We start from the raw sequence: 20020 nt of genomic DNA on the forward strand, positions 1-20020 counted from the left end.
GGGTTGCATGGGGAAGGTTGTGAAGGAAGATGTGTTTTACATTTTCTTTGTTTAACCCTGATTAACAACCTTTTAATATTTTTTCACTAAAGTCACTTTAAGTAACCCATCGCCCATGCAGGCCTCAGAGACAGTATCTGGAAGGAACAATTAAGGGCTAATTTCTAGATAATACTTATGTGTTGTTAACATTGTAACACATTTTAAATGTATGTATGTGGCTGCTGTGCTGAAGTTCACCAAAGGGACGACTGAGGGATTTGATATATGTTGCCTGTTAGGCATAACATTGTTTTACACTACCAGCAATGTTAAGTTCGACCTGAAGTTTCTGCAAGTAATATTAGAGCCGCATTTGGGTTGCCAGATATTGTGCTGTCTGAGTTTTGAGGTTAATGTGATGTGAGTGAGTGGTGTCTGTGTGTTCAGGTGACGCCGTGTGTGTGTGTGTGTGTGTGAGTGTGTGTGTGTGTGTGTGTGTGTGTGTGTGCGTGGCAGTGCCCACGTCTCCTGACAGCAATCAGGAAACCCCCGACCTGTGTCTCAGATTAAAAGTGTATTAGGTAGGTATTTTAATTAGTTTGACTTTTTGTGTCGATATTATAATATTTTTTATATTCCTACCTGCACATAGATGCTGCACATAGATGCCAAAGTATTGTGTTCTATAAAGCTCTTTGAGTGGCTCCATTTTATCTCTCCCCCTATATATATATATATATATATATATATATATATATATATATATATATAGAGAGAGAGAGAGAGAGAGAGAGAGTTTCCTCTACAAAATGAGTGTGTGTGAGAGGGGGAGAGAGAGAGAGAGAGAGAGAGAGAGAGAGAGAGAGAGAGAGAGAGAGAGAGAGAGAGGGAGAGAGGGAGAGAGAGAGAGAGAGAGAGAGAGAGAGAGGATATTTATACACACCATTTACCAAATGTTGCAGGAATTAATTTAAGTATTCGATAAGAGAAAATCATTACAGGGGTTTTAAGCAGCTATTCCAGCATGTGCATGTTCGGCTCTCAGCATCTCGGCCTACTGGTGTCTGTGTGGAAGAGTCTCTTGAGGACAAGGAGCTGCAGGTATCCAGACAGGAGGATGATGAGACATTGGGTCGCCGACCACCAGTTGACATAGCTGAGGTTGGACAGGAGGAGGTAGTGATCCTTCCCTTTCCTCATGCGAGCAAAATTGTAATGATGCCACATGTGAAAGATCTCATTCTGGAGCCTCTGTACACTCTCCTGAAACAGACAGTGTATTTATTTGTTAAATATCACTTAAATTTGTGATATTTAGTGCGATATGTGAAAAAACTGAAAATGTTAAGGTTTATCAAAGCAATAACAGAATTCCTTTGGATACCTTAACTATTGGATTACTAATAGTATTTATAATTTGTCTTGTCTCTTAAAAAATAGAAGTAGCCCACCTGGTCAGATATATTTAAGCTGTCAGCAGTGATTTCCTCTACAAAATGCTCAAAGACTGTTTCATTTATTTACCTCTTATTTCACAAACTAAGAAAATCCTACAAAATAAAACCAGATGGGTGCAGCAGTTTTTTCTTCTCTCCCAACGAGTCATTGTGACGACCCCCTCCACCCTCATCTGGATACTTGGCGTATTCTTCTGAGCTGTAGGTGACGTCTGCTGCATCAGCGCACTCCTGGGCCCAGCCTGCTCTGACCTTCAGTGCCTTGCCTCATTCATGCCTCGCTCTCTCTGGTGGTGGCTGGCCCCCCGCGACCCCCGACAGCAGCATGTTTTTTTTATTTTTTGTCTGCCTTCCACACACACTTCAGTCACCCATACCTGCTTTACACAACTGACCCACTGGTTGCTACCCATTCTACTATTTCAATCAATTCAATTCAGCTTTATTGCTGACACAAAAGGTCGATATCTAAACATACATCTAAAATGTGTAAATATGTAGAAACCAAATAAAAGGGAAAGGGAAAGTAATGACTTGCTTTCTCTGCGTTTGCCAGCCTTTACTTTCCATCCCTGCATTGGAACACTGCACATGTACAACCCTGCATCACATTTACTTTCTGTTGTGTGAACTAAAAAGCTCCCATCAGAGCAGGATTCATGTAAATCTCAGAATGTCATTGTATAAAGCAAGCCACAATTAAGCCTATAATACCCATATAGACTTGAATTGAGACTCATACCTCAATACCAGTCAAAGTGCTGTTGAGGACTTTGTGCCCTTCCTCCAGATCTCTCTTTGATTGCTCCGATCCTTTGTAGATGACACCGAAGCTCAGAAAGACCCTGATTCCTCCAAATTGGTTGTTGTGGTTCCCAAGACACATTCGGTAAAAACCTATCAGGAGGAGACTACAGTAACTTTAGAGGAAATATACAGTAGAGTATATAATGGATGGTGGAGATTGATCCTACCTGTCAACTCAGTCTGGAAATTCAATTGACCAACGGCTTCGTTGTGTGACGCCACCAGAACGCCCTCTGGTGAGTTGACCGTCACAAACAGCCGGTGATTGTTGGCCATCCCTGTCACCCACTGTACCTGTGAGTTCAGAGATACACACTAAAACTCTCAGAAGACAAAATAAACACATGCAGAGACAAACTCACATGTCTTGGATTGACAAGAAGGTTGGTGATGAACTAACTGTTTCTTACTATATATCTACTAATTGTGAAAATCCGGATCTGAAGAGGTGCTTCATATTCCATTGCTAACACAACTTATTGAAGCTGTGTTAGAATATAAATAAAAAATGCATATTTAGTCGATAATTTTATCGGTGAGCTAAATTAAAATCTTCTGAATGTTTTTAGAAAGGGTGGAATTGCTGATATGATTTGATAAAAACCAGTGAAAGATCTACTTCAGATAAAGTCAGGGTGAAGTGTGACGGACCAGGTTGTTAACAATTGTTTACTTACCAATCTACCAGGAGTTTTGTGAGTTCTGCATCAAACATCAATCCTTTGTTCTTAAAGAGCTTTTCTACAAAGGTGGAAAACAACACCAATCCCAACTTTGGATTGTAACTATTGAAGTTGGCAGGCTAACAAAGTTAGCCTGGCCATCTTGTAATGTCACGAGTTGCAGTTATGTCTAACATCTTGTCTTGTAAATGCAACAATGGCTGAAGCTCTCGACAAGGTACCATCACCCCCACCTGCTTCCAACCAGGCAGCAGACACAACTTACATACTGCACCTTTAATGTGATCAAACTAGACACAGCTAAAAGCACTGCTACAGTTTTCTGGTATTTACTCAACATTGGACAGATTATATCATTTTGTCTATGTTTCTTACCACAGACACAACAGTGAGGCTCAGAAGCAGAACCTGAGATGGATATATGAGTTCATGCCGATGGTTGCCTTTTACTTTGTGGGTCACCACAAATTAGTCACAGAACACTGCTTAAAAATCTAAAATCTCCACCTGGGCTGCTATGTATTTTTATCACATTTTCGAAACTTTTTTCTATCTCTTATTCTGTAACAATCACATGATTAGAAGTCACCTTAGTCACCTTGAGAGTCAATGAGATAAGCCTAAAATACACAAATGCACAGGCCCATCTCCTGGTGTGCATTTATTTTATTACAGCACCAATGATTAAAGACGTATGTATCTCTGCAGTCAAGATGAAATCCAGTTTACTGTGAAAATCCTCACCATATATGTGAAGTAGAAGCTTCCACTCTGGTGGGCAAAGTGCCAGAAACACTCCATTCCTTCAGCAGAAACCTCGATGGCAAAGTCATATTTGTCTGATCCCCTGAACAATCCGACGGTGTCCCCCTCGCTGAGGGAGGGTTCAGACTTTCTGGCCCAGATGCACTGAGAGCTCAGTATTACCATAAGCAGAGTGTTCAGCAGCATGGCTGCAGTCTGAGGAGGAGAAGGACGCTGCGTTCTCCTTTCTAGAGTGAAGGGAAAATTATCAACCACGATTACAAACTCTCAGTCCCAACAATGTATGTTGATAACATATCAGTCTAAATTTAACAAAATCATCACTTGTATTTGGACAGCATTAATCAGTAACGCTTTACCATGGTTCATGATGCTCACTCAGTGCTGACTTAGTAAACTTTTTTATTGAAGAAATTATATAGTTGTTTTATGATTCAAGTCTTCAGTTCAGCTCAGAGCCATATATGAAGTCACAAAGAGTTTACAACAGAGACAGAGTCATTTATTTGGATTTAGTAACAAGGGAAATAACATAATGTTACACTTATCGACTGTTTACACCCATGTCACTTTCTTCATAGGTTCTTACTCATTTAAAAAGCAAAAAAACAGTCCTATTCAGTACTCAATCATTTATTTAATCACCAATTTTCTCCCAAAAGAAACCAACGAATAGATTATATCTGCAAGTGCCCTAAAACAAGATCTGTTTATATTCAAGACTTCTAATCACCTTAAGAACTATGACCAACATACAGAACCTCCTTAAATCACTGAGCAAGAAAGTAGGGCTCTTTATAACACACACCGTTACTGTCCACCTCTACCACAGCAGCATACGTAGCTGTGGTGGGTTGAGGCCTTGGGGCTGCTGCATCGTGACACAGAGAGGGAGCTGCATCAGGAGAATAACGTGCAGGGGCCATGGAACCAAGGTGCCCCAATCCATCATCCTAGTCGTCATCATCTTCGGATTAATAATCCTGGAGTCCCCCTCTTCGCACTCCATGGATCAACCTGTGCAGCACCAGCTAGGATGTGATAGGTGTCTCTCAGGCCTTGAGCTCACTTCGACACTTCACCAGGTTCGCTAATCTTGTCCTGGCACATTTCTTGACCAACTCATGGCCTGCAGTCAGAGTCATGGAGAGTTTCGAAAGTTTTTTTTTCACATTTGGGGAGATCTGGCCTGGTCCCCTTTGGTTAATGCCCTCAACCAACTGTTCTAGATCCTTGACTCTTTCTGCGAGATGTCGACACCTCGCAGAATCTTTTTGGATTTCGCATCAGCCGCCATCCAGGAGATACTCCTGCATTAGCCCAAGATTTTTTCAATATGCTCTATGTAAAGCTGAAAGAAAAATCTGAGAGGCAAAATATATTATGATTATTCAAATCAATCAGTACGAATAAACTGTTTAAATGGGAAAGAGCTAAAACACTCTGTAAACATTTACAGATCTATGTACACATTAACATTTGTTTACACATTTACAGATCTGTAGACACATTTTCATCATCAAAAGAATGTTCAAAGATACCAAGTATATTAGATTGAGTTTTGAGGAAATGCGTTTGTCCCTATCTAATGTGGTTTTATACTATGAAAATACTGTAGTGTGTACTGCTTTTATGTATGGCACGCTGACTGCAGTCTGTCTTGTTTCTTTCTGATGTTTAAGGTATGATCTGCTGCCAATCAGGACATCACAGAGAGACACAGAGCTCCCTCCTGGCGGAACAAAAAGGGGCGGGGTTTCTCATAAACTCAGTGGTTGACCGAAAGTGACTGTCGGAGTGCACCATTCACATTCCACAGAAACCGGCGGAGTGAGTTTATATGTTTTTTACTTTGCTTGTTTACTGTGGGTGTCAAGGTAAAACTGAAAGTGTTCATTCTGGTTTTTGTATCATTGTCCTGTCTTGTTCTTTGTTATAGCCCAGACTTTCTTTGCAGTAAAAATGGTAGTTAAACTGTTTGAGAGTCTTGGTTCGAGTGTTGCATGTTTGAGCCACTGTTGCAGCCTTAAATTAAGTTGTAAAAATTGTGCTTTTGTTGATATTTGGGTCTGTCTATGGGCAGGTCTTTGCCAGACAAACGTGCTTGTGGACAGAAGCACGATAAGGAAAAAAACTTAAAACCACCTTATGTAAAAAAAACATAACCCTCGCATTTATTTGAATGGTGTTTGTGGGGGTGATAAAACAAGGGTCATCAGCAAAAAAGTCATTGTAAAGACATTACATCGAACATAAAACAAACAAAATAAAATTATATACAGTACCAATCAAAAGTTTGGACTTTCTTTTTTTCTTTCTTTCTACATCGCAGATTAATATTGAAGACATCCAAACTATGGAGGAACACATATGGAATTACGGGGTAAACAAAAAAACTATAAACCAACCAGAATAGGTTTTATATTTTAGATTCATCAAAGCAATTAGCCACCTTTTGCTTTGATGAAAGCTTTGCTGCTCTTGGCCTTTTTTCAATCAGCTTCATGCGGTAGTCACCTGAAATGGTTTTCAATTAACAGGTAAGAAAGAAAGAAAAAACATTGAATGAGAAGGTGTATCCAAACTTTTGACTGGTACTGTATATTATATTTTTATCCTATTCTGCTTCAAAATGTGATTTAGAGAGATATTCTTAAATCAACAGTATATGATATAGTGTATCATGTATTATAATATAATACATTACACAATCTATACAGAGATTTTCTAAAGTATACCACACTTTCAAAAGAGAGTTTACCTGAAGGTGGATGTTAATGAAGAGTCATGTGAGATGCAGCTGTGCAGGCTGAAGAAACTGAAACTGTTGCAGTGCATTTATACTTTGTTCTACAAATTCTATGGACACTGCATAGACTGCTTGTGGGACTACACCAGCACAGAGATGTATTTGAAAGTAATTGTTAGCTCCTTATACTCAATTCACCTCATGTGGGACATTGTAATCCGAACTCAACTGGTTTATCACCACACCAGCGACGGTGCCCTGCTGTCGAAGCATTACCAGGTTTCATGCCTGCCTGTCAGAGTAGGTGACAAATGAGGCTGAAATTCTTGGTGAGAGAAATTATATATGAATTCTTAGATCGAAATGTCTTTAGTGAATTAATTGTAGCAGGAAATACAACAGAGAATATAGCAAAAAAACCTAAAGAGTCTATTTAATGAAATATAACCAGGAATCTATCAGAATATATCAGAGTCAATATTCTGAATAGGACAGAGCTCTCAACATCACAGTGTGATGCAGAAGTCTGACAAAGAACAGTTAACTCTTTTGTATATTAATGATATTCTGCGCATACCACTTTCGTCAGAAAAGATAAAAACCTTTCATCCAAGATCCCTCCACCAGCTCCCACACTACGCAATTAGCACTGAATCAGCGCCAGGGCTTCTGGGCGCAGATATTTTGCTTCTTACAAGGTCAAGGGGGTTCATGCACATAATGCTAAATACATTTCATGGAGTAGAAAAACATTACATAAAAGGAATAGCTGACAGTTAGAATTTCCATAACAACAAAATCACACAGATGTCAAAAATATCGAGACAAGCATTTGGAGAGAAGCCTTTGATTTTGATTGGAATTGAGGTGATTATAAATATCCCACATTGTGTCATAAGAACTTTAATTGTTAAGTTAAAGTTCTAGTTAACCTCACATGCAGGCCAACAGCCTTTCATGTTACCAAATGTCTAAAACACTAATTAAACCAACCGTCTCCTGACGAGAACCAAGAAAAGAGAACACATTTCTCCCGTATTTGCATCGCTACACTGGCTTCCGGTTAACTCTAGAATTTAAAATTCAATTCAATTCAATTTACCTTAAAGAGCTGTTAGTACCCTATCAACCCACTAGAGCACTCTGCTCCCAGAACTCAGGCTTACTTGTCGTCCCTAAAGTCTCTAAAAGTAGAGTAGGAGCCAGAGCTTTCAGTTATCAAGCCCCTCTGCTCTGGAATAATCTACCACTTTCAGTTTGGGAGGCAGCTTATAGTTAGAGCTGGTCCAGTCTTAGACCTGCTCTTAGTTATGCTGCTATAGGTCTAGAAGGTCGATAACATCAACTGGCGGTATGCATTAATTAGTGCGGCAGAACGTAACTTGACCTATGTTCTAAAATAGGAAGCGTTTAGTTTAAAAAGGCATAGAGGTATTGATGTCTGATCTACTGAGTGGGCCACATGGATTTCATCATACTACCATACAAACCAGTAGCCAGTCAGATTTACCTTGAGCCTCAGTGTACCCCCAAGTTCGGCCTGTATCATTGTATCATTGATAACAAGGCAAAAAACCCTGATGACGCTAAGACGCAAAGGGAATTTAAGACACATGACACACGGAGCTTCTCCTTCCAGCTTCTTCTTCCTCTTCTTAATCCCTATCACATCGAAGTAAGTCACATCTCATCAGTGCATGTTACTGACTTGAGCCCTTCCCTGGAGTCTCTTTGCCTTATCGCCCTTAGATCCAGGGCCACAGCTGTGGCCACATCATCATAGATTAAGATTTGTGGATCGCGTATCAGAGGTCGCAATGGTGGATCCAGTATGGCGGATTTTATATCATGCGGGCTGATCGTTATAATAATGGCGGATCCTTTATCGCGTTGACATCAGATAATGGCATCACGGATGATCAGAAATACCATACAATTTTAAAAAAGGAATGTGATACCTTCTGTTGACAAATTAAACCTTGGTGATCATTGGACTTTCCAGAAAGACAATGATCCAAAGCTAAACCTCCAAGTCCACCAAAGCTTGGTTGAGAAAAATATCCTGGAATGTCCTGGAGTGGCATTCACAGTCACCAGATTCAAATCTGAGTGAAAATCTTTGGTGGGATTTAAAGAAGACAGTTGCAGCACGGAAGCCATCAAACATCACTGAGCTTGAGGCTTTTGCACTTGAAAAATGGGCAAAGATTCTGATGGAGAGGTGTTAGAAGCTTGATCCGCACTTACCGAAAACGTTAATAAGAAGTTATAAAAGCTAGAGGATGCGCCACAAAGTACTGAAGCTGGGGGTTGAATAATACTGCACATGCACATGTGTTAAAAGAGTTACAGTTTTCATTTGAACTTCAAAGTTAAGTCAACTTCTGTTGTCAAAATAACTCAAATATGTATCAATAAATATTTGTTCTTGTTTAATGAGGTTTTTTGTAATTTATTGTCATTATCTGTCATCCAAATCACTATAATATCTTTTGAGGTGAGGGGGTTGAATCTTTCTGATTGCAACTGTATATTAATTTGGCTACTAATACGTGCTGTTCTAGGTATTCTATGTGCAAATGAAAATAAAGGAACAAATCATACATTTATTAATGTTGCATAAGTAAAGATTTATTGACACAATCACTAATTTAGGTTTTTATTATCTTTCTAACTCGCATGTTTACTTTCACTTCCGGGTAACATGTCAGGAATGCAGAAAAAGGCATTTCAAGGCTCCACAGGTACAGAGATTTTTCCCATTTCCAAGAACTTTGCTCTTTATGAATTAAGAGACCTTTTATATGCAAAGAAAAACAAGGACACACCAAAGGAAAGGGAACAGGCCCAAAATCATATGGTCACCTACAAAAATTAAGAATTACAAATAGAAGTTACAGCACTTCAGGTTCTCAAAACCAGGGAAGAAGACCATTCAGTCATGTTTTGGTTCAAATCCTTTATTGCATCATATTGTTGAACTGATTCTAGTGGTTCCTGAAAGGAGCTGAGTCTTGGAAATGAGTCTTGATTAGACTACACCTGCTGGTGGTTTTACTGGCATAAGGAAAACATCTCAAACTGTTCATGTTATTATCTGAATGTCTTATTATATTGTGTATAGAAGTTCAAGGACAAAAATACAACACCAGAAAGAAAAATGGCTTCCAGAGCCTTTTAGTTTAATGAGTGGATTCAGGTCCACCATGTGTTTGGAAGTCAGATCTGTTGGTATTTCTGACTGTGAACTGTGACACGGAGTGTTTCAGCAGCGCGGCTTCTCGTCCTCGGTCTTGCTGACAAAGAGTCTTTTGAGGAAGAGGAGCTGCAGATACCCGGAGGTGACGATGAGGAGGCTGAGGGCTGTCGACCACCAGGTGATGTACTGTGAGTTGGACAGCAGCAGGAAGTAGTCGGCGCTCTTCCCCATGCGACCAAAGCTGTAGTAGCGGAAGACGTGGAAGATGTGGTTCTCCACTTTATGAGTCGCATCCTGCAACAGCAGCAACACACAGGTCTGTATCTAAAAGTACCAGATAGATCTTGAAAATACTAATGTTACTGCTGCCTTTATTACCCCATTCACTTCTACTGGTCTATTAGTAATCTCCTGAGTATAACACCCCTAGGAGGCCCTAAAACCATTACAACTATAACAGTTCTGTGTTACCTCTATGATGCTCAGTGTGTTGTTCAGTTCTTGGCTGACTTCTTCTGTCTTCTTCTTTTCCTCTTCTTTGCTCCTGGCAGGGTCCTGGTGGCCGTCGTAGTAAACACCAAAGCTGAGGAAGACCTGCATGCTGCCAAAGCGGTTGTGGAAGTTGCTGAAACACATTTGATAGAAACCTGGAGGGAAGGAGAAGTGACAATATACTTTAAGTGCACACAGTATAAAGTATTTCTGTGTGTGTGTGACTTACGAATGGGGCAAAATGCAGTTCAACCTAAAGAAATAGTTCCCCCAGAAATTAAAATTCACTATCACTATCTACTCACCATTATGCCTATGGAGGGGTGGGTAAAATTTAAAAAATGTTATCTGATGCCAGGAAGTTTTTGTGTGTGGAGGTTTTTTACGCCATTCATCAGTTAGGTCTTCTTTTTCTTTTATTTACCTTATGGAGCTCCTTTGTTTTAAAGTCAACCATTTCTATTTTTATGTAGTCTTGTGGTGAGATTTTAGCAATATTTTGTTGTTGTGAGATGTATGAACGGAAGGACAGAGGGACATACTGGTTCACCTATGGACAGACAGACAGACCTGTTTCCTCAGCCTTGAAGTTAATCTGACCCTTCGCATCATCAATATTTGCCACTAACAGACCACCAGGGGCATTGACTGTGACGGACAGGTGTCTGTCATGGCCGACTCCCGTCACCCACTGGACCTACACACAAAACAGAAAGAAGACATGTAGAAAATTAAACTGTTAACCAGACAAGGTTTGATGACGATATAGTGCAGTCGTGTCTCTCAAAGAAAGGGGCACCAGTTTGATGTTCCAGACCAAGACACAGTATCTGATATACAAGCTCCGTAACTACTGAAATATTAATCTCATAGCTTGAATCCTGAGTTTTTACACTTTGCTGAGCTGGAATGATGGCATCACAACAAAAACCTAATGAAATGAATGAAAACATCAGATCTGTGAGGAGCAACAAGAGGAGAAGGGAATATCTATCACATGACTGGATGAAAGAAACATTGTTCAGGCTGTTTATCTCCATCAACAATCAACTCATATTCACACAACAGGAGGGGTTTGGAAACTTTAATCTTATTTATTTTGCAAGTTTCTGAGGATAGTGAACTCCTGATCATTCATCTGATGCTACCATTATGCCAAATGTAAATGTGGTGAGCATGTGTGCATGGTGAGCATGTGTGCATGATGCACGCTCTTCCTTTCCCTGACCCCATGAGCTCTTCGTATGTCTGAAATGCAAGTGTTAAAATTGTTTGGGTAATCGTTGTAATTCAAGAATACAGAACCCAGACAGTAGTATTTTACTACATTACAATGTGTAGAGACATAAACAGACCTTCACAGAACTTGCACCATCTAGTGGTAGAGAATTAAATTTTATCTGCAGAATTCCTTATCACATGATAATTAATTTAATTTATAGTGGGTATATATGACATCATTTTTTTAAATGTAGGATTAGGTATTATAAGAGAGCTTAACATCTAATTCTACATATCAGTTATATTACTTAGTCGTAGTAAAAAATTATTACTACTACTAACACTACATAAACATCACACACTGCTATTCTTTCGACACATATACATTATGTACAAAAAATGACACCTGAATATGACATGATTATATGTAAAAAATAAACATTTGAACATATTTTGATCTATATAATAACAAAATGTACCTGTATTGTATGGTATATATAGGTATAACAGAAGATTTACTAAATCACCTTTGAAATAAATCTGTTCATGTTGCCGAGAAAAACACATGGAGGCCTCTGCCTTTCATCTCACCATGTAGCTGAGGTAGAATCGTTCTCCAGTGTGAGCAAAGTGCCAGAAACAATCCAACCCAGAAGCACGGAGCACCACAGAGAAGTCGTACTGGTCGGCGCCCCAGAACAGCTCCTGGTCTGTCATGTTGGGGTGTAGGTTTGTCATGGGCCCACTGTGAACTGGAGCCCATAACACCAGAATAAAAAACATAAAGGGAATCCTCCACAACATGTCTGAAAAACTGGAGACTTCACTCATTGAAATGTGGAGATAGAGTGAGTGTGTGTGGCAGCATGGAGAGTTTAGAAATGATTAACTGGGACAAAAACGTTGCCTCCATCTGTGGGAAAACTGGGCTGCCTTCACAGCTGGAGTCAGCACTGATAGAGAAATAACACTATGAAGCGCTGAAGTTAGATCCAATCAGAACGTCTGATCTCTACAACTCAGAATACTGGATAGGGATTCTACCAAGAAACAACAAGTAAAAACAAATGGTACAATCCGATCTAATCATATCCAAGGATCTAAACAGAGACACAGGATACGCACTGGGAGCAGGTATCTCATTTTACACAACCTTGAAGGTTTGATGAAAAATGTACCATTAAAAATCCCACAGTAACAACAACTTTATTTTTTTTTACAACAATATTCATTAAGATGAGAAATAAAATGATTTACGATACATTTCCAGCAACTACTCAATTGGTGTTTTCATTAGATTTGTCATGCTTTTTACATTTCATTATAGTACAGATCAACAATTACAAACACTAAAAAACATGCTTTAGAGGAGTGGTTCCCAACAGTTTGACAAAACTAATCTATGATTTAAAAACATTTAGTGTCCAAATTTGAATCACTCACATAAGCTTGAATGATTCATGTGGAAGCAACAAAGATTCTTCACATATCCTGCATCTTTGGCCTGTGAGTAGGTGGAGAGATATTTTTTGCCCCCAGCTGGGATGATGTTCCCCCACCTTTCCTATTCACAGGGTCAGACAACAAGCGACAGATATGGAGACTCAGCTTTTGCTTAGAGACACTGAACCAGTTTCCTCTGGCTCAGAAACAGCCTCAAGCCCGAGGGACAACACAGAGGAGTGGAGCCCAGCTGGACTTTCTGCAGCGCCTTGACTGCAGTGGCTGGTTTCGATTCACCACCACCACCACAAGGAGGTACAATCTCTGTGGGGTGCTTGAATAAGTTGAGTCAGACTGAGAACTCTGCCCCACCCCTCCAGGTGCGTTTAGGTAGAAAGCTTGATAGTCTGAGTCCAGCGAAGGGGCTCATCCAGAGCAAGGAGGGCTGACCTCCAAACACCGACCTCAGGCCTGCCCAGCGAGTCCGACGCTCCCATGTTGGCTTCTCGTTCCTCAAACGCTCAATCTCCTTACAGATAAAGACACACAAACTAATTACACAAGGAATATGAATCTGGAGGATCATTATGATCTGCAGAGCAGACAGACTACACATCAGTGGGTTACTGTCTGGGAGCCAGGTTGGTTTATCTACATGTGCTGTGAGAAGGTATTCAGAGAAAAAAGGAATATACCCACTGCCCGTTGAGTGAGAATCTTCATAGCAAAGAGTTACTATTGTTAATCAAGTTTTAATGAAGCCAAACTATGATTCTGAGTAACACATGAAAAATGACCATGAATGAAAGAAAAATAGTTAAATTATGAAAAAATAAGATTCAATCACCTTCACATATATATTTATAAAAATATAATTTAAAGTCAATCTGAGGACCTATTTACATTTGAGGTCTGTCTGCTGTGACCACCTGTGATTAGATCTCACTTCCAAGCTCTATTTTTCAAATACCCCCCTTTTTTTTGTTCGCAAAAATCTATTGTAATCTGCATCCTGTGCCTAGCCCATAGACTGTAGGGCCTGGTATTTAAAGAAGAAGTGGGGTCTTCCAGTTCATCCAAATTGGCCAAGATGGTTGGCGCTATAATAATATCTCTCTTTGAGCTTTAACAAGTTCTCAGACATGATGGACAAAGGCAGCTTTTATTTAAGGCTCAGAGCTGTCGGCTCATGTTAATACCACATCTGAACAAGGTTTAGAGTGTGAAAAGCACATTGAAGATATTCTACAAAATTCTTTACTTTCCAATGTTGGTATCACACTTCATCACAGTAAACTCATGCCAGTGGGCAAAGACAGTGCAGTTGGTTTAAACACTGTCAAATGTCCCACTCAATCAGCACATCCTGCTCATTATTCTTTAACGACTAAATTTCAGTAGATAAAAAAAAAGGTTTTGTGTATGAATATCTGCTGAAGCATTATTTCTAGAAAGATCATTTGTGATTGAGTTGTAAACATACACATAAAAGCCACATTATACATTAATAGCGCCTCATTACACACAGAGAACTAAAACCTCACAATAACAAACACAATGTAAGACATAAGTCCTCACCGTCTCATCGTTGCAGATGGAGTGGAGCTGAGTGCAGAACATGATGGCTGTGAAGGTGAGGAAGAGGAGGCCTTCCATGCAGAGGAAGATCATCAGCATCATCGTCGCTGGAGGAGAGAAATCGCTGCACTCTGTGCAACGACAAAACAAAAGCAGGCTGCTGTAACAGTTCTCTTAACAGACTCCACATCACATCGTATTCAAAAACCACAAATGTGTGTAAAAAGCATTATATTTTCATTAGAGAAAACCAAACTGAGGAAGAAATAGGGATGGTAACCTCTCCACTGGACTCTGATGCACATGATGAAGTGGTATCCACAGAGAGCCAGAGCGTGACCAGAGATTACAGCAATGTACATCTGCGGTAAGAAGAAAATGTATTAAACGTCTGCCTTCATCTCGCAGTGTGATAGACCCCTCGAAGTAGTTTTCATCACTTTCAGTCTGCTGTGCAGAATCTTACTAAATAACGAAGCTCCGATTATCTTTCTAACTATTCATACAAATACAACAGCACTAAAAACACACTCTACTCTTTATCTACACACAAATCTATCACCAACATCACTTCTTTAATCTATCAGGGAGAAGTCACTGGTCTCAGAGAGTTTAGGTCGGCAACTCAGGAGACTGAACATAGACAGAAAAAGATAAAAAAACATTCAGACTGAAAATAACTATCAAGCCATGTTTTCATTTTCATTTTAAAATCAACACCAGCATCTACTCCTTCTAAAATGTGCACTCTCTGCTAATTATCCTCCCCTGATACACTTTTGGCCAAAGAGCTGCTCTCTTAGTTACTTTTAAGCTGCTGACCTCACTGACAACATGAATATCTGAGGCAAATAGGTGCCCTCAATCCTCTGGAAATCTGCCATTTTACGTTACAAAAATTTCAGCGCTTTTTCATAACGTATACTTTCCTGGTTTTCCTTTCTAGAAGTGTCTGCAAAAGAAGGTCAAATAACCTGGACTTGAAAATGAACTTAACAGTGAAGAGGACGAAGAAGCGCTGGTTCTTCTCTCCGACACAGTTGTTGACCCAGGGACAGTGATGGTCCATCTTTCGGATGCAGCGCTCACAGATACTATAGAAGAAGAGCATGACACCATCATTTACTTTCTGTGCTCAAAGTGACACAAAATAACCACAAACAGACAAAAAACAACCCCAAAGATGGCACACATGGTCGAATAATCTGCCCCGGCATAACAAATAGTTTATTTACGTTTTTGTTAAATTCCCATATGTCAATGAGCTCACCAGCTGTCTCAGACAGCTCGAAGCAACTGTCTTCAGCAGGTAAGAAAAAACATCGGGTCACTACCTGCAGTGATGAGCCCTCTCAGGTTTGATGCTGCAGCATTTTGGACATTTGTAGATGACATTTCCTGGCTTCAGTTGCAGACTCTCCAAGTATTTCTTATCGGCGTTTCCTTTTGGAACAGCTCCCTGAGAAGAGGAGGGTGGAAAGAGAGGATTGACAGAGGAGATGGTAAACATATCACACTTGAATTGCAACAAAGTTCCTCTAATTTCTCTATAAAAAGAAAACTCGGCCTCCTCACTGGGTCAGTCAGCATGGTGCGCAGGTGGGAGGCCAACGCCAGCACGGCCAGGCTGTTGAAGACCACCCCATTGATCACAGCGTACCAGAAGCTCCTGGAGGGAAGCAGCATAACGAAGGTGACAACAAAGTCGGCAAAGAAGACCAGGAACCAGGTGATGAAGGCACACACCATGCCGCAGCAGTCCTGGATGAACCAGAGCTGCTTGCCCTCGCTGTGGAAACTTCTCTCAACCACCTCCTCCTCCTCTTCCTTCTCCCTGTCCAGCAGGGGGTGCTGTTGATCCATGTCCCTCATACGCTGGTTTGAGGACATTGTGCCCTGCTGGAAGTAACACAAGACAAATGTGGATTTCAGATGCTATTAATAAACATTTTTGCCGAACCCAAACTTTTTTTATTTACGACCCTGTCGTTGGTTTTATTCATTGGTTGCTAGGTAAAGTATATCAACTGCAGTTCAATTGACATAACAATGATATCGCTTGTCAGAGGTTTAACATACAGTAAATAATTTAAATAATATATAATGCCTTTCAAATTACTCACAGTTACTTTGAAAGAATTAACCTTGCCATGACGCAAGATACATTAAAACAGCAGCAAAGGACACGAGCTCTGCACTATCACAAGCATGGATGTATGTTAGTTTTAGGTTACAGCTGCCACTGACTGCGACTGTTTTCACCTATCTATTTTCTTCAATTGATAAATTTATTGTTTTGCTTCCAACATGTTACAAAATTACTGCCAGAATTATCTTATTTTATCTGACCAACAATCTAAAACACACACTTCTTTTCTTAAAGAATTGGTTTTTCTATTGATTGACTCAGCAATCAATCAGATAACTAGAATGGCACTCAATAGAGCGCACGCCTCTACCAAGGCCTAAAAGTCCTCTTAAAATTCAATCAAGCCACACTAGATGTGTACACACTCATGGGTATCATTTCCTCAAATATGCGTTATTTATTTAATCAACAACCATGAATGAATTCCTAAGAATTCAGTGACCAGAATGTCCTATCTCCCACTGTTAAAGAGATAAAAGATTTCTGAATGAGCCCATTTGTCTGGAGTTCTTCCTTGTTCCATACACAATTCTTCCACCTAGTTTCAAAACAATCAGAATACCTAACCTCCTTGACAGAGAGAATTACTGCAGATCTATTGTAGATTGCTGCAGATGTAGTTTGCAGTGAAAGAGAGAAACCGCTTGAGTGCAGACTCAGGATGATACAAACTTACTTCGAAGGGACTCTACTTTATGACATTATCTATTCTTCATTTCGCTCCATGGAGTCACAGGCTATTTTCAATCTGGGTTACATCGCTGTGGAAAGCAGAATAAAGTTGTACTGTTGCTGAATAAGATTTAAACCTTTTCGGTTTGTCTATGATTGAAACAGAGCAGTTAGCTTTACCTTTCACTGTTCACAAAGGTTCATTAAACTTGTGTTTTCTAATATCTTTTACTTGTGAATCAAAGGAGAGAGCAGTATTTATTTGGGGCCCTTGTCATTTAACTTTGCACATGTCTAATCTATCCACAAGGTTTCACTTAAATATCAGTTTGAAACCAAAGCAAACACAAATTTTACAATAAATACAGAGATTAGAGGAAACTATAATAAATAAGGCTGCAGAATTAAATTCTGAGGGTTATCAGATGGTTAACAGGTGGTTAAGACCCAGGTACCATCGTCTGTGCAGTACTTTAGATTGAACATTACTTAAATGGTTATTTAAATATGAAAATGGTCAGTCTCTGTTATCTATGAACTAATAATTTGACTACTTGCTTCAGCACCACTGGAGAGTAACTAGTAACTGTAGCTACGCGATAAGATAAAATAAGATACACATACTAGCAGCACAAGGAAGTAGCAGCGAAAAGGGGAAGAGTAAAAATGAAGGAAGAAACCAAAAATAAGAATAGAAACAAGAATTTAGAAAGACATTGATAGAATAGAAATAGCATATGTAATAAAAAAAAATGAAATGTCCACAAGGCTGGTTGTCTAAATGTGCAATATAAAAAGGTAAAAGTTGTGTAATTGTGCAATAAACAATATGGGCGGCAGTCTTTCTCGGGTTATGGCTTGTGATTGAATTACAAATGTGAAACAGAAGAAGCCATTGAGTTGCCTACAAAGAGAATTCATCTTACATTACAATCCATATTTGTTCGTGCATCTGCACCGTCCTCTGCTCACAAGTCCATATGCAGATGTTACATGTTGATGTCCACCCCTGCTTAGCTTCTTGTCCTGTTGCACTACTGTCTTCTTCACTTTCACTCTATTTGCACATAGCAGTTATGTTTATTCTGCAGTCTCTTTTTACTGTGGACTGTTTGTTAAGGACAATGAGCGCAGTTAACACACAAACATGACACACGATGCTGATTCTGAAATAGAAATACTGCAGGAAAGTACAAATTACTTAGCTCAGTACTAAGTAACGTTAGCATAACACGCCAGACAGCGCCCAACAGCTGAATGGATGAGGCACAGTATACGAGACAAAGTGCAGCTTTAAATAAAGCAGGTATCTTTACACTACGACACCAGAGGCACCAGAGAGACACAGCAGTGCACGCGAGGCAGCCAAGTAGCTAACCTGCCCTCGCTGCTAACACGTCCAGCTGTCATGTCGTTAGCTCGGGAGGCTGTGGATGGTTTTCAGGGTCCTCACCTGGCAATGGAAACGCACACAACAGCCGCGACGGAAACTGCAGGACCTTTCATTTTCCAGCTGACGGTAGAAAACCCTCACGTTGTGGACACGAGCAGCACCATATTAACTTTTCGGCGTTTTTAAAAGGTTGACAAATAAATAATGACCACTATTCTACAAGCTCTTTCTTCCCAGGAGCAACCGCCCCTGCCCTGACGGTGATTGGCTTAGGTTTAATAAAGAGGCACGATGATTGGCTACGCTTAAGGAGGAATATCAGGGTAAGCCAATCAGAGGCAGGGTAGCTGCCGTTCTTCTTCCACCAAGGGTGAGGAGAAATAACGGGTTCTTCTTTCATTTCACTAAGACCTGTATTTTACGCACTTTGGAAAGATATTTAAAAACGTTGATTCATCTCATATATTGTCATGTATTTTCTGCCCTCCCGTCCATTTCGCCCCGTTTGATTTGGAGGAATTGTTTCCCCTCCATGGTTCCGATCACCAGCGCCTCTATGAAAGCTTCTCAGCGTTTTATAACCAGACCCTGTCTGTCTAAGTTAAATACATCTACAACCAGACCTCTGCTCGAACCCAGAGACAATCATCTTCATTTAGTATAAACACTGTCCAAATTAAAACCCAGATCAGTTACTGGAGTAAAAGTACCTATACCAAATTTGCTAAATAGTCCATTACAACTAAAAGTCCTGGATTCAAAATCCTACACAAGCATCAGTATTAAAAAAAAAGGTCTGACAAATGACCTCTCCTACATTGAGTCATGGGTGTTTCAGCGGTATTGTACTGTTGCAGGTACTTCCAGTAGGTAGTGGGGGTTCTACATGGAATTGCGCCCTGGGCGAGACCCTCTCCAAGCAGCGCAGGATGATGTGCGCCACAGGACGATGTGCGCCGCAAGACGATGTGCGCCGATGTGTGCCCCAAGATGATGTGCGCCGCAGGATGATGTGCGCCGCAGGATGATGTGCGCCGCAGGATGAAGTGCGCCGCAGGACGATGTGCGCAGCGCCAGGACGAAGTGTGCTGCAGGACGATGTGCGCCCAGGACGATGTGCGGTGATGATGATGTGCGCCGCAGGATGAAGTGCGCCGCAGGATGATGTGCGGTGATGATGTGCGCTGCAGGATGATGTGCGGTGAAGATGTGCGCCGCAGGATGATGTGCGCCGCAGGATGATGTGCGCCCTAGGATGAAGTAGGCCGCAGGATGATGTGAGTGTAGCAGGGTTAATGCTTCCCACTTGCCATTGCCAGCGAGATCCTTGCGCTGGCTGTGGTAGTGGGAGCCTTGGTTGGAGTGCTAGAGCTCCCTCTAGCGGAATGCGGGGGTTGTATTTTACATTGCTGCCTCCTCTCCTCAGTCTG

At 40.6% G+C, this 20020-nt stretch overlaps 3 protein-coding genes and 1 long non-coding RNA gene across 8 annotated transcripts; 1 reads left to right on the forward strand and 3 right to left on the reverse strand.

The window, feature by feature from the left end:
* Nucleotides 1–1023: 1023 nt before the first annotated feature.
* Nucleotides 1024–3880, reverse strand: LOC128445000 (transmembrane emp24 domain-containing protein 6-like). The gene is made up of 4 exons (XM_053427737.1): nt 3674–3880; nt 2414–2540; nt 2182–2336; nt 1024–1245 (listed from the first exon to the last, which is right to left on the reverse strand). Exons 1-4 carry the CDS (start codon nt 3878–3880, stop codon nt 1024–1026), a joined length of 711 nt encoding a protein of 236 aa, XP_053283712.1.
* Nucleotides 3881–5382: 1502 nt separating this feature from the next.
* On the forward strand, nt 5383–11985 carry LOC128444845 (uncharacterized). Its single transcript, XR_008339189.1, has 3 exons — nt 5383–5524; nt 9705–9958; nt 10194–11985. It is a non-coding gene; the product is annotated as an uncharacterized LOC128444845 (long non-coding RNA).
* On the reverse strand, nt 9105–12402 carry tmed6 (transmembrane p24 trafficking protein 6). Its single transcript, XM_053427509.1, has 4 exons — nt 11947–12402; nt 10705–10831; nt 10114–10289; nt 9105–9936 (listed from the first exon to the last, which is right to left on the reverse strand). The coding sequence occupies exons 1-4, from the start codon at nt 12184–12186 to the stop codon at nt 9709–9711; spliced, it is 771 nt and encodes a 256-aa protein (XP_053283484.1). The 5' UTR covers nt 12187–12402; the 3' UTR covers nt 9105–9708.
* Nucleotides 12403–12535: 133 nt separating this feature from the next.
* Nucleotides 12536–18851, reverse strand: LOC128444842 (palmitoyltransferase ZDHHC7). Of its 5 annotated transcripts, none has more exons than XM_053427507.1 (7): nt 18651–18851; nt 15952–16272; nt 15711–15835; nt 15374–15470; nt 14657–14738; nt 14377–14507; nt 12536–13327 (listed from the first exon to the last, which is right to left on the reverse strand). In XM_053427507.1, exons 2-7 carry the CDS (start codon nt 16264–16266, stop codon nt 13148–13150), a joined length of 930 nt encoding a protein of 309 aa, XP_053283482.1. In that variant the 5' UTR covers nt 16267–16272; nt 18651–18851; the 3' UTR covers nt 12536–13147. The 5 variants fall into 5 exon arrangements, with proteins under 5 accessions (XP_053283482.1, XP_053283481.1, XP_053283483.1 ...); XM_053427506.1 differs by having other exon boundaries at nt 15952–16275; XM_053427508.1 differs by having other exon boundaries at nt 15952–16275; nt 18576–18851.
* Between the last annotated feature and the right edge of the window lie 1169 nt (nt 18852–20020).

The sequence above is a fragment of the Pleuronectes platessa genome, chromosome 7 (assembly GCF_947347685.1).
Source record: "Pleuronectes platessa chromosome 7, fPlePla1.1, whole genome shotgun sequence".
NCBI lineage: Eukaryota > Metazoa > Chordata > Actinopteri > Pleuronectiformes > Pleuronectidae > Pleuronectes > Pleuronectes platessa.